Here is a 14,838-nt window from a genome sequence, read left to right as displayed (position 1 = left end):
TTTCCAAGGGCTCCATCTGTGCACTTTATTTTATTTTTTATTTTACCGTCACCACACCTCAACATACACGTTTCCCTCGGTAGAATCACAATGTCACAGACTCAATTTGTAGCACCGTCTTAATGCATCGTCGCCCTAAAAATGAACATTTTTTTTAACGTACGCCTAGGAATATCAGTCATAAAGCATACAACAGCAGACAAAACTACAAAAACTCTCAAAATATTGCCCCCACCCCCACCACGGCCAAATGTATATTTTTTTAAGCTCCCACTGGGGTGGGGGGGATCCATGAAAACAATGAAGAGTTCCACGGGCAGATTTCCGTGAACTTAGCCAGCGTCTGTTCATTGTAAATATTAAACGTGCAAAATCCAACTAAGAGCTGAGCTCCATTCTGTGCAAATAGAATGCTCACCGCGACCCCACAGCAGGCCCCCAGCACACTCGGATGACCCCTTGAGAAATCAGGGGAAAGATTTTCCAATGCAGAAGCAGCTCCCTGACATACCTACGTGACCCCAAAAGAAAGCTAATGTCTGTGGCCACCATCACCTGTCCCCCAAGTGTCACCCGTCAGCACATGGGTTCGCTCCACAGAGCGGAGACCCGTCCCGAAGTATCCTCTCCGCCCAAAGACAGGAAAGCGCTTTAAACGAACTTTCATCAGACTCTGGCCACCTCGGAGTCCGCCTTCATTTGAGGAAGGTTCCCTGGAATCAATTCAAGAATTAACAACCGCAAGCTAAGAAAGCGGGCCGTGGCCCGTGAAGACACGTCTCCTGCCGCGCACGGTGGCCCCGGAGAAACAGGACTTCCTAAGGAGTGGATGGACCCGGTTCGAGTCTGTTCCCATTGTGACTGACACGAGGCCATCACTTACCCAGGATCCCCAGCCGGTAGTTAATGGTGATGACGATGACATTGCCGTAGCTTGCCAGGACGCTGCCGTCTATCATGTTGCCGGTGCCCTCCATGTAAGACCCGCCGTGGATGTAGACCATTACGGGCTTCTTACTGTTCTGATCATGGATGTCTGGAAAAAAAGCCAAGTAAGGAAACACAATAAAAAATCACACGATTAACTGATGCTAAGGACAAAGGGCATGGGTTACGTCCCCCCCGGTTTGAGCGGAAGCAACCGTGACTCTATTTCTGAAGTGTATGCACCCCGGTAAGACTCTCTATGGAAACTGCTCAATGTCATTATATTCTCTCCCCCTAGAGCTGGCATTCTGAGGAGCATACAGACATCTGGACTAATATGAATGCACATGTACATCTCTGCATAAATCTAAAAGGCTAAAATATAGAGAATTTCGGTGAAATCCTTATTTCCTAAACAGCGCTCCAATCCTCAACGCTGACCTACTGAAGTAGCACGTGGCATTATATTTTCAGCATCTAAGTGTGAAATCAGCCTCAAAATGATGATCGACTTTGCGGTATCCCTGCCCTCCTAATTCAAAGGTGAGCTCGCAGGTTGATTTCCAACGTCACAATGAGAACACAAGAGCAGCAGCGAAACGGTAAATGCTCCACACGGGACAGATGATGACAAAAAGCAAAGAGATGGTTAAAAAAGTATCCACAGAACAGAGACAAGTGACGTCGGAAACGAAGCAAAGCAAGATGTCCGAGCAAATGTCGTTGCTTTCGATTAGTGGCTGCGGTCATAGCACAACATATTTAAGTGACAAACATGAAAGCCGCGTAATAAAAATGACACAACATTCTGGCCTGGAGATGGAATTACTGAAATGCTACATATTTTCCAAAGGAATATAAACCCCCATGGTGATTTGCAACCAATGGGTACCTTAGTGATTACTCTGTTGCTTTATTTAGCAGGGATATAAAAACAATGTTTTGCAATGGTCTGGAGACCATGTGTCCATTTGCGGAGGCCGCTTTCTACAAACGTGTTGATTAGATAACCTGCTTTATCAGTCCTTATGCTTATGTCAAATGTTTAAGAAGTCTGACCTCAGTGATCATTATCTCTGGATATCTGTAGGCAATAGATACACATACGTGTGTAAATAATTTAAATATCTATATGTTATCGAAAGAAACCCAAATGGACCCATGTACATTCATTTTCACCATTTTATCAATCAAGGTTTGTTTCTCCCCCTCCTAATTCACAAAGACACTTCTGAAATCTCAGAAAGGCTTATTTTAAGGACATGCACCACTATCATTTAGACGGTGGCTGCTAATCAAATGAATTGTGATCACAATGTCGAAATGAGTTCTTTGGCTGCCTTACTAAGGCATGCAGAAGGCTCCAGAAACCCACTGGTCACAGTCAAGTACAGAAAAGAGTATCGTGTTGGGGCCCCTGGGTGGCTCGGGGTTAAGCGTCTGCCTTCGGCTCAGGGCATGACCCCGGGGTGCCAGGATCGAGTCCCGCATCGGGCTCCCCACAGGGAGCCTGCTTGTCCCTCTGCCTGTGTCTCTGCCTCTCTCTGTGTGTGTCTCAGGAATAAATAAATAAAATCTTTAAAAAAAAAAAAAGAGTATCGCAGCCCCATGTCTCTGCAGATACTGAATAGATCACAGAAGAGATCTTATTTTCTCAAATACAATTCAAATATAAAGTCAAAGTCCTTTATGGATCATCTATTCATCATGCACTACGTGCAATTTTGAAATACACGGCTGCCTGGGCAGGTGTGGCGTCTTGTGTGATCTACTCCGCTCTCTCTGGCTGCGGATGGAGTGGATTTGACCTGATTTTGTTCACCAGTACTGGCTGTCGGCTACTCCACTGTGGAAAAATGTAGGGGACTGCTTAAAGGGGTTTCCTTGGAGAAAGGGCTAGGTTGACATCTCTGAGTTTTGCAAACACAGAGAACAAGGTTCTCAGGAACTTGAGGTAGTAATAACCAGGTGTTGTATTAATACAAATTAAAAAAGAAAAAAAAAGAAATCATAAGTCATTGGTATTCAGTGAAAATTAGGGGGCATTTTCCGGTAATAAAATGGCAGAGAGAACTCACCACCTGCTTCCCTGCTTTATATTGCCTTTCAGCCCCAAACTCAAGGGACATTCTTCATCCTCTAAATAAATGGAGGTCCGTGCATTTTGCTCTTTGGATGGGAGAAATGTGCTTCTCACCCACCCCATAGAGCCTTCACAGCAACATTGGACGTTCTGTTTTATTTCTCGGAAACAGTCTTTTCTGCTGAAGGCATGAGGATGCCATGTGTTCCTTGTCACTGAGAGGCTACTATCTATCTTTCATATTTCCAGAAGCATCAATTTACTCCTGGCGGCTAATTTGTCAAGTAACTTGAGATCCTCCAAGAAGCAACGTGAACATTTAGGGAGAAGGGGTGAAAAACTTTTCAAAATAGTCATGGTGTGAAAAGGGAAATGTATAGATCTAGGGGCTTTGAACTTTTTTTTTCCCCAGAACTATGCTATTCCTGCCCCCCCCCTTAAATGCCTGCTAAACAGCAGCCCTCAGAGAAACAATATCTCATTAAAACACTTTTTCTTGTATTTCACTGTGAGCCAGAGAAGATTCTTTGAAACCTATTTTTAAATCTGTAGGTTTTTAAAAAAAAGGAAACAGAAACAAACAAAAGCAGAAATGCTAGACACCCAAAAAGTCGTATGAAGGTGTCTCACAGAGTTTGGCAGCTTGTAGTAGGAATTAAGAAGACCAAAGCTCCAAAATACAATATGACTTACAAAATAAACTTTGGAAGGAAGAGAAGAAAGTATACATGCATGTTCTAAAATTTTGGTTTCTCTTCTTATGACCAAGCCAAAAAAAAAAAAAAAAAGGAAAAGGAAAAAGAAAAAGATGGGCTTCCTTGTAAATAACATTATTATTATTTTTTACTCACTTTCTATTTAGAAATGTTTATACTTCTCACAGGTGGTTTGGATTCATCTATAGGGTCCTTGGGATTAAAAGGGACAGTGGTTTCCAAACAAGAAGAAAATAAAGAAGCACACAAAAGTGTACTCATTTCAGAGAAGGGGAGGAAAAAGAGATTGAAATAAAAAAAAAATAGAGAGATAGATATAAAATCATGCATCAGGGTTGAGCTTTGAAAAAACAAAAAATACCTTCATCTTCACCACGGTCATTACTGGTTATATCATCTGCGTGTTTCTTTGTGTTGGCTCCTGGGGTCATATTGAGAAGGAAAATAAAGGGAAAAAAGAGATTCAAAAACAACAGGTTTGCAAAAAAATCAGAAGAGAAAGAGATACTACCCAGTAAAAGAAAAAAAAAATGTCACACAAAAAGTTGAAATTTATTACATTTGGATTTCAAAAAAATGAGGTAGGGCAATGCAAAATGCATAAAAACATAAAGATGTCAAAAAGAACAAATTCAAAATGTTACTTGCAAAAAACATCCTCTACCCTGTGAAAATGCAGTTTGGGGGTTAAAATGATAGTACTGCAAAAAAAAGAAAGAAAGAAAGAAAGAGCTAATGTGAGTTTGAAAAAAAGAAAATTAAATCATTAAAAAGGATTTCCCACATTCTTAAAAGAAATGCACATGAAGTATTCAATGTTCCCCTAAATTTTAACGTTATCATGTACATAAATTCATGAAATGTTCCCAATACACTTTGGTTAGTACATTCCATAATGTAAGAGAAAACACATTTATGCAGTAAACACAGAAGGACTTTCAATAAATACTTAAAATTGACATTCGTTTCATGCATAAGAAGTTAAAACAGAGCATTTCAAATACAAATCAGAAATGTTTGTTAGTTACTTAATTTAAATCATGCCATTCACCTCTCACCAGTGGCTAGAGAGCTACTACCTAGTACTTGCTCCTGTTTACTATAAAAACAACAACAAAACTACCATTTTCATTAAGGTTTTCTTAAGACAAGAGAAAACAGGATCCATCATGTTCTCTGTGTTTGAAACCGTTATTAAACACTACTTCAGTGTCATTGCTCGTTGGATTTAAGATAAATAAAGAGCCACCTACCTTGATGACCTGGAACGAAAGCCACATAAGAATCTCCACGGAGACAAAATATGGGGAGGTGGGGGCGCCCCTCACTACACCAAAGAGACTCACGCATTCTGTATGCAGGGCACCATTTTGGTTTTTCACATTTTCCAGATACAACATGCTAAAACACTCGATATGGCCTGAACTGTTTGGTTAATTAGCTCAATTGTCTTCTTCTTATAGACAGACATAGCCCGGGGAATGCATATCCCAGATCCAGTAACTTCCAAAGAGCCTGAATGACATTCTTCTGGAAGTTCTACACAACTCAAAGGAACCCATCGCGTTTCGAAACCAAGATTTGGAGTTGCTGGTCTTGTAGGTCAGTTATGGCTCGCATGTGGTCCATGTTATGTGGGTCAGCATCTCTGCACGAGCAGACCTGGGTGGGAAAACTGATTTGTTGGTTTTTGAGGCTTAAATATTGATTCTCACTGTAGATAATTTCAAGTGACCGATATGAGGTCATTGAAGACAGCTGTGAAGACACGCCTGGGACCTCTTGAACCTCCGGGCTACCAGTAATTCAACCCAAACTACCTAAAAGTAGAGTTGAGTCTTGTAGGAACCCATCTCTTCTCCTTACAACACGTTCTTTTCCAATCCCTTAGAAAGCATCATGACACTGATTATGTCAATCTACTGCAGTCATTAGCTTGATATCAAAATCTATATATATCCAATAATCCCACTGCATTTACATATCCAAAAAAAAAAAAAACCTCAAAAAAATCAAATGAGTTTGACTGTCTTTGGGGTTGCTTTTGTCAGGGTTTATCAGTATAGAACCTATCTCAAATCGAACTCATGGACTTAAATTTATGATGAAATTGTGTAGAGAAGCCCAAAAGGGATGCTTTTCCTAAGGAACAATACACAAAAACTGTTTTACAAAACGAGTCCTCTCATTTCTGAAAAAAAAAAAAAAAATCCCATTCATTCTTGGAAGGAGATTGTATAAGATTCTATCCAAACAGGTCACTTCTTTCATTTAAAAAAAGAAAGGAGGGGATCCCTGGGTGGCTCAGAGATTTGGCGCCTGCCTTTGGCCCAGGGCGTGATCCTGGAGTCCTGGAATTGAGTCCCACGTCAGGCTCCCGGCATGGAGCCTGCTTCTCCATCTGCCTATGTCTCTGCCTCTCTCTCTCTCTCTCTCTCTCTCTCATGAATAAATAAATAAATAAATCTTTAAAAAAAATAAAAAATAAATAAAAACTAAAAAAAGAAAGGCTAGAGAAAAATCAAGAGGTAGTCAGATGCCACAGAGTGAGAACGTGCTCCCGGAGTAAGCTCCTTTCTTCCAACAAAACATGTTCCTTGCAAATTGGCCTCCCTGTAGTTCTAACACAGCCTCCGGAAAACACGCAGGCAACGAGAAGAAGGCGTTCTTTAATGAAGACCCCCGACCTGCACTTTACCCTCCCCAGGAGCCTCTTATAATCCTGCCCCTGCCTGAATGTTCTTGTTCGGGATCGGTTTTCTCTTCCGTGCTGTGGCTGGGAGCACAGAATGACCCGTGCCTTGGCGCTGGCCCAAACAAAGGCCATTCTGCAAGCCAGGTGTGAGGTGAGATACATGCCAGATCCCTCGCTTAAGACCCACCTCTCTGTGCCTTCAGGCTCACTGTGCAAAATGTTTTCTGAAATTTTATTTAAATTCCTTTTGCCTAAAAATAGTATAACACCCAATGCTCATCTCATCACGTGCTCTCCTTCATGCCAGTCACCCAGTTGCAATATTTAAGGGATCTGAACTACGTCTCAGGGCTGGATGAGAGGCACTGCTCGGGGGACATCCCCCCACCCCCCCAAAAAAAGCAGAATTCTAAAGATTAATAAAGCTTTCACAATCTTCATAACATAGCTCCATTGTCGATTAAGTAGTAATCCAGAATAACCTACAGCCTCTTTGATTCCTTCCCAAATTTCTTTGTTAACCAAAGTGTGATTTTTAAGAGCTTGACTGACATATAATGTACATACATGAAATCAAGTCATCAAACCGTAACATTCGATGATTTTTAAAATGGAGTTGTGCAACCATCAGCATAATCCAATTTTAGAACATTTCCATCAACCCTCTGCCCCCCTTAAAAATGATTGTGTCTCATTACAGGGTCCATGTGCCTATCTTGCATCTCACTAATCGACTCTTTCTAGATTGGTCATTTTTGAGTGTTTTGTATAAAAGAGGTCATATAATACGTAGTCTTTTGTGTCTGCTTTCTTTCACTTAGCATAATGTTTCCAAAGTCATGCACGCTGTATCAGGAACCAGTTCTTTCATCTTTAATATGGATGAATAATACTGCACACTCTATGGAGACACCAAATTTTGTTCTTCCATCCATCAGCTAAAGGCCATTTGTACTATTTTCACTTGGTGGCCATTTGTACTATTTTCACTTGGTGGCCATTAGGAATCGTGCTGCTATAAATATTTGGGTACAATGTTTTTGTTTGGGTATATGGCTGTTGGGTAGATATCTACGAGTGAGATTATTATTTTATAGGGCAAAGTGACATTTAATGTTCTAAGAAACTGCCGGACTGTGTCCCAAATCAGCTGCATCATTGTGCATTTCCATCAGCGCATATACGGGCTCCAGCTTCTGCATCCTCTAGCCAACGTTGTGTTATCGTTTCGGTTTATAGCCATCCTAAAGAGCGTGAAATAGTATCTCCTTGTGGTTTATATTCTGGAGCTTGCTAATGACGTAGTGACGTCCAGCATCTTCTGTACCATCGTCTTTGGTGGGATGTCTGCTCAAGTAGTTTGCCCATCTTTAAAAGCAGATTCTTTGTCCTCTGTTGTTGAATTTTTCAGATATAGGTCTTGGCCCAGAAATGTGACCTGCAAATTTTGTCTCCCATTCTGGGTCATCTCTTTCGGTCTTCTCGATGGTGTCTTTCAAAGTGCAAAAGTTTGCTGTTTGATTTTGATGAGGCCAATTTTATCAATTTTCTTTCAACGCTTGCACTTTTGATATCATCTCTAAGAAATCCTTGCCTAACCCGTGACCCTGAAGATGTTGTCGTATGCTCTTTCCTACACATTTAACAGCTGTAGTTCTTACAACTTTCAATTATTTGACTATGAGGTTAGGGTTGAGATTCATTGTTTGCATAGGACTATGCTATTTTTTCGGCACCATTTACTGAAACACTAACTTCTCCTTCATTCAATTCTTGAGATACCTGGATGGCTCAGTGGTTGAGCATTTGCCTTCGGCTCAGGGCATAATGCCGGGGTCCTAGGATGGAGTCCCACATCAGGCTCCCTGTGGGGAGCCTGCTTCTCCCTCTGCCTGGGTCTCTCTGCCTCTCTCTGTGTATCTTTTATGAATAAATAAATAAAAATCTTTTAAAAAATAAAAATAAAAAATTCTGGAGACACCATTGCTGAAAACCAGTTGACGATAAATGCTAGGATTCTGTTTATTTCTGGGATCTGTTAATTATATCCCATCCCGTGTGTCTATCCACATGAGTCCCCAACTGTAATGATGACTATAGCTCTAGAGTATGCTTTAAAATGGGGAAGGAGAAAGCTCCAGCCTTCTCCTGCTTTTTCAAGACAGTTTGCTTATTCCAGATCCTCTGCCTTTCCACAGAAATTTTTTAAATAAGCTTGTCAACTGAAGGGAAAAAATATCACCCACTGAGATTTTGACAGAAATTATTTGCCCGACCACAATTTTGAACTAATTATATATAGCGGAGTGTGACCCAGAAACATAATTAGATACCACCTTTAATGTACTATGTATATTTAATTTTTCACCCTTTTGTTCTTTTTTTAGTAAGCTGTTGCTATATTTTTCCTTGTAAATATAACTAATTAAATGGCCTCAAAGACAACAGACTTCTCTAGAATATCTAATTTACTAAGAATCATGAACTATGGGGGAAAAGGTTCTGCTGGGATTTATTCTAGAGTAAACCCATTTTTCTGCGTGCCAAAAAATGGTATTTCAAAAGCTATACACACCATGAGTTTTTTCTTCCCTCTTCACATCTACACTTTTCCCCAAATATCAGAAAAATATTTCTTTGCATCTAATAGCCTATCAACCTCCATTGGGAAGTAGCTGTAAATATTAAAGGGAATACTTAAGCAACTTCAAACAAATGTATAGCTGTTCCATTATTAAAATTTAAGTATGATTTTATAAATAAAATATCTCAATGTCCCTAGCCCTGAAGGATGTCCATCATTTTTTCATATCCGTTCTTCTGATGTTCCTTTTTCAGGCAAAATCTCCATCACTTTCTAAAGTAAAGCTATGTAAACGAGTACTTTGTATCCTAATTGGAACAGAAATACTTTGTAGAGAATTCAGGAAAGGCAGACCAAGGTGAGGGGGAAAATGACAATCCTCTCAGTGCTGCTGTTAATATTTTGAGGATAGAAGTAATTTTGTATTTCCTCTTTTTACTATGCATTAACTTCATTGCCACTGATGTATGCAAGTCATCAAACACAGTCATCAGATAGTGTGAGGCGATCACATTACTTACGCAAGAATATAAAGAAATGATAGAACCGAGACAACCCCTGGGGTTGTTGCTCTTAGGGTGAGATACTCTACTGAAAATGTATGAAATTGTATTGAAATGTGTAGCATGAGATACTATGTTGAAAATGTATCGAAAATGTAGCATGAGATACTGTATTGAAAATGTATCAAGGGATCCCTGGGTGGTGCAGCGGTTTGGCGCCTGCCTTTGGCACAGGGCGCGATCCTGGAGACCCGGGATCGAATCCCACGTCGGGCTCCCGGTGCATGGAGCCTGCTTCTCCCTCTGCCTGTGTCTCTGCCTCTCTCTCTCTCTGTGACTATCATAAATAAATAAAAATTTTTAAAAAAATGTATCAAAAAGATATTGAAAATGTAGTCTTTGGATAGTGTGAGGCAATCACATGATTTATGCAAGAATGTAAAGAAATGATAAAACCGAGAAAACCCTTAGGATTGTTACTCTTAGCCTGAGATACTGTATTGCAAGTGAGTTTGCAGTTATATCTTTTTTTTTTTTTTTTTTTTTGTCTCTTAAGAGTGCAGATTCTAAGTGCAGGTTAGCCTTGTTATCTTAAATACAAAAAGAGCATGTCTTAGCTAAATGCATTAGTTTCATTAACAGGGGAAGTAGTGTAATGGGTTATGGTGGAAATAAATGCATTCCTGGCCATCACGGATGTGTGTGTGATTGATTAGTTTGTCACTCGGCCCTCTCAGAGGAATACTTCTTTAATCTTCTAATTTAATAACGGGCAATAAGCTGAATGGGACCAGCCCACGACAAATGGCCCATGCCTCATTACTTAATTCACTGGTAAACCCATTTGTCTTACAAACCTGTATTGACCCTTTAAATATGCTAGCCTTGACCACCAACGGGCTTTAACCAGAATAAATACTCCACACATAAATTTCAACACGTCTTCGAACGTTTACTTGAACACGATTAGCTCAGTGAATCTGAAACTTAACAGGGAACACTTAATCTGAGAGTTTCATCGAAAGCACGTGGAGTTTGGACCGAGCATGACCTACGGAAAAGCTGACTTTCCACCTTTGAAGGAATCAGCCTAGCTCTGTTTTGTTTTGTTTTTTTTTTTTTTATTCCTGAAATCAGAACATCTGAACAAGATGGGATTTCACTCAGTGAAAATGTGTGCAAGTCTGGGAAGCCTGGCAAATGCAGGCCTCAATGAAGGGGTTTGGAATACCTCTTGGTTACGCAATGCATGGCGGTGCAAGACAGCAAGAGCGGCCATGGGCAGCGAAGACCATCCGTGTTTAGTGTGGAAGGAGGATTGTGGGTGCTCAGAGAGCCTTAGAAAGAGAAGATGAAGAAGTTGACTACATGAAAGTGGATTTCTCTCAAGTCATCAGGAGGGTTGTGATTGGAAACAAATTTTAGGAGACCTCTGCTCCAAGGACACATGAAGGGATACGTAGACATGCAGAGTTACAGACTGTGGTCTTGCGGTCAGATACCTACAATTCACCCCACAGATAACAGAAATAATTGGAGGGGTTTTCTTTTTTTTTTTTTTTATGTTTTCTTCTTTTTCTCTGACTGGCTTTGGAAGACAGAGTGGGAGAAATAGGAATAATATATTTTTAAATTTCTTTTGGGATTCCAAATGTATGGGTGTCTGATACACATTTGTGTTTTTTTTTTTTTTTATTAAGATCTCAAGGCATTGCATGGCCTTACATTAGCATTTTTTGTTGTGAATCTGGTTATTGAAATGCCTCCGATCAGGGAATAAAAGACAAATCCTATTAGATTGGAGTCTCTCCTTTTTATTAGAACGTTCAGCCGAGAGAATATATTACCTCCCCACACAATCTCCATGAGTTGGAGATTAAATCACAATGCATTTAAAAGCTGGAACTAATTTAATATGGGATTATGCTACATGTGTTTTCTGCACCTGTATTTAGAAAACTCATGTTGAAAATGAAACTGGTTTTTATTTGACCTGAGATAGGTCCAGAGATGTTGTGTAATAAAAAATGATAAACCTCCGTAGGTGTGTATGTAGGTATGTATAGTCATTCTCCCGGCCAAGAGGTTCTGGAAGATTTTGAGTTCTTTGGCATAGTTTTAACTATAATAAAAGCTTCTTTCTGTAGTCAGAGCACAGGTGCCGGTGACTGGATGCGTCTCTATGCCAGGAATTTCTGGTTATGGCCTAGGCATTACAGGGAGCTGAGACCTTTGGCTTATTGTCTCTTTGCTGTCGACGTAGAGCAATAAACTATGTACATCTCAGAGCACCTTGTCTATTTCTACCGATCAAATCTGTCAAGTTGCCTTTGGCGTTCCTTGTCTGTGTGTCTGACGTGGGGACGAGTGCACAACCATCCCCTAGAAATGAACTTTGTTTAGATTCATGCAGAATCATCCCCCTCTGCAATTCCTGAGTGTGTTGTACCAGAGATGCTAAGTGAATGTCCTCAGTGAAGGTTCCTAAAAATATTTTTAAGAAGCACATGTCAGAATCTTTGGAATGCAGGATAATATCTTTAAGTGCAGGCAGGGACTTTTGCCGCTAGGTCTGCTTTTGAACTCAGCTGACTGGCTACAGAAGAGCTGTTCCTTGCTCTCTCTGTCAGGGAGAGACAAAAGGATGTCATGATACAGACAACACAACTGTCAACCAAGAGAAATGTCTCTCATCTGTTTCTCAGTGTGCTTATGGTCACTCGACACATTCTCAATAAAGGACTCTGTGATTGGCTCAAAATATAAATTTCCATGTCCTCTCCCAGGAAAATATGGCACCATCGCCAGCTGCTAACACACCAGTTGGGGCCAAGAAAAAGTGAAAGGAAGAGACACAGGTCACCCCCAAGCCAAAAACGTTATGAGGGATCACATGTCTGCCATATTTTTATCACCGCTACCAACCAGACCAGCATGTCCCAGTTGGGGACCTACCCCTTCAAGTCTCGGTTTTGCAAAGAGGATGTAGAGAACAACCAGTCAGCCCAAAATGGACACAGACGTCATAAAAGGGAAATAAGCTGTTGTTGCTGTTGTGAGCTGCCAAAATTGTGGGCTCTTTTGCTGAGCAGCCCAACCATTTGCTTCTTTTCCTGAGATATGCATTGACACACACTCACACACAACACACTCACACACATGCAGCATGCATACTTAGAGCAGCACACAGCCTCCTAACATCCCAACACACACCTCGATCCAACAAATCATTTTAGATCAGAAATGCGTCTGGCTCCCCAGTGCACTCGAAATTTGCAAGTCAACGCCAACATGGTAGTTTTCCCTTTAGGTGCGTGTTTACTGTTACAGAAAATAACTTTTTTGGGGGGGGGGGTACTTGGCACTAATTAGTATGTAGGTGACTATACTGTAGTTTAAAAAAGGGAACATCAACATACTTCATAGCTACGTATTTATGGTGACTAAGAACACCACTATCATGATTATATGCTAAAATAACTAAGACAAGGAAGGGGCATCTTGGCGGCTCAGTCTGTAAAGTGTCCAATTTTGGCTCAGGTCATGATCTCAGGGTCATGAGATCGAGTCCTGTGTCAAGCTCATGCTTAGCACAGAGTCTGCTGGAGATTCTCTCTCTCCCCCTGCCCCTCCCTCCACTCATGCTCTCTCTCTAAAAAATAAATAAAAAATAGTTAAGATGAGGAAAAAGTCCACTATTTATTTCAGTCATCAGGGATTTTCTGAAGAAAGAGCTTAAACGAATCACATATCCAGAAATACCACTATGCACAACTTTCCTTCACATCTGCTGGTTCTCCGGTTAACACACAAATGTTGTCTTCCACAAAGCAAGCACTCCATAAATATTGGCTCATATTATTGCTGGAAGTGGTATTATTTCTCATGGCTCCCTGTACATTTTGCTGCACTTTTCTGCCTCTCAGATATTGCTCCTGCAGCAGTTTCTTCCTAGCATCTGAGATGATGATTGATTGAACCCCTCCTCCCCAAACTTACTCTTCAACTTTGAAAACTGATGAACGCCTGGTCCTGGGGCCATCAAATCAAGGGCATATCCCCCAGGTTCTACTCCTCAAAGTAGAAATCCTCTCTTTATTAATGTCTTCAGCAGCATTTTGTGGGTATCCCTGTTACATTTGAGCTGTATGTTGATGATGTGCTCCCCATGAGGAGAGCAGGTGCACCCTTGTCCCTAGATCCTTTACTGTGCAACCCAAATCACGTAGAATGTCCATCAATGGGTGACTAGATAAAGCAATGTGGTATATTATCGATTTTGTATATATATATCTAAATCTACAATCCATATATATCACATATACCCACAGTGGAATATTATTCGGGCATGAGAAAAGAAGGAAATCCTGCCATTTGCAACTCCATGGATGGACCTTGGGGTTTTGCATTACACTAAAGCGAGATAAGCCAGACAGGAAAAAGACAAAAGCTATGTAATCCCACTTATGCTGTGAATTCTCAAAAAGCTGAAATGGTAAAAATAGACAGTACAATGGCTGTTCCCAGGGGCTGCAGGTGGGGGAATTCCATTTAGGAGTCAGAGAAGGGAGATACGATTGATATCCACATTTTGTTTGCCTTTTTTATTAAATAAAATTAAATTTTAGGACAGTTTTTGATTTAGAGAAACATCATCAAGTTAGAGAGTTTCCCTATGCCTCACACCCAATTTGCTCTAGTATTAACACTGAACATGAATCTGGTTCATTTGTTATAATTAATGAGCCAATACAGAAATATTATAATTAACAAAAGTCTGTAACCTATTCATTTTTTTTCTCAGTATTTGCTTAATATCCTTCTTTGTTCACCTTCCATTTCAGTCCTCAAGGCTCCATAAGCTCTTCTTGGCTATGAGAGATTCTCAGTTTCCTTGTTTTTGATGACTTTGAAGTTGTTTTTTTAAAGAATTTATTTATTTATTCATGGGAGACACAGAGAGAGAGAGAGAGAGAGAGAGAGAGGCAGAGACACAGGCAGAGGGAGAAGCAGGCTCCATGCAGGGAGCCTGACGTGGGACTCGATCCAGGGTCTCCAGGATCACGCCCTGGGATGAAGGCAGTACTAACTGCTGAGCCACCCAGGCTGACCTGATCTTGACAGTTTTGAAGACCTCCTTTCCAGGAATTTTGTAGAATATCCCACAAATGGCTTTTGTCTGGATTTTCCATGATTCAATGGGGTTATGAAATTTGAGTGGGGGGAAGCTTCCACGGGAGCCCACAGGTGCCCTCCTGAACACATCATGTCAAGGGTGCATGGTTGTCACCATGACTCATCACTGGTGATGCTGGCCTTGAACACCTGGA

The 14,838-nt window shown here is 40.7% G+C and overlaps 1 protein-coding gene across 16 annotated transcripts in view; it reads right to left on the bottom strand.

Moving 5' to 3' along the window:
* The window catches only part of LOC140628113 (neuroligin-4, X-linked), a 330,655-nt gene that overhangs the window by 136,152 nt on the left and 179,665 nt on the right, over positions 1-14,838 (bottom strand). For 12 of the 16 annotated variants that reach the window (XR_012026510.1, XR_012026509.1, XR_012026511.1 and 9 more), the window contains 2 exons: positions 4,088-4,147; positions 884-1,036 (listed from right to left, as the gene is read on the bottom strand). Coding sequence is in view for 13 of the 16 variants with exons in the window: in XM_072817068.1 (XP_072673169.1) it covers positions 884-1,036; positions 4,088-4,147 (213 nt within the window). In the remaining 3 variants the exon portion in view is untranslated. The remainder of the gene's footprint in view (positions 1-883; positions 1,037-4,087; positions 4,148-14,838) is intronic. The other 4 variants (XM_072817074.1, XM_072817078.1, XM_072817077.1 and 1 more) reach the window with 1 other exon arrangement.

Source organism: Canis lupus, chromosome X (assembly GCF_048164855.1).
Source record: "Canis lupus baileyi chromosome X, mCanLup2.hap1, whole genome shotgun sequence".
Lineage (NCBI taxonomy): Eukaryota > Metazoa > Chordata > Mammalia > Carnivora > Canidae > Canis > Canis lupus.
The sequence above is the reverse complement of the archived record's forward strand: the minus strand, read 5'-3'. Positions and strand labels throughout refer to the sequence as shown.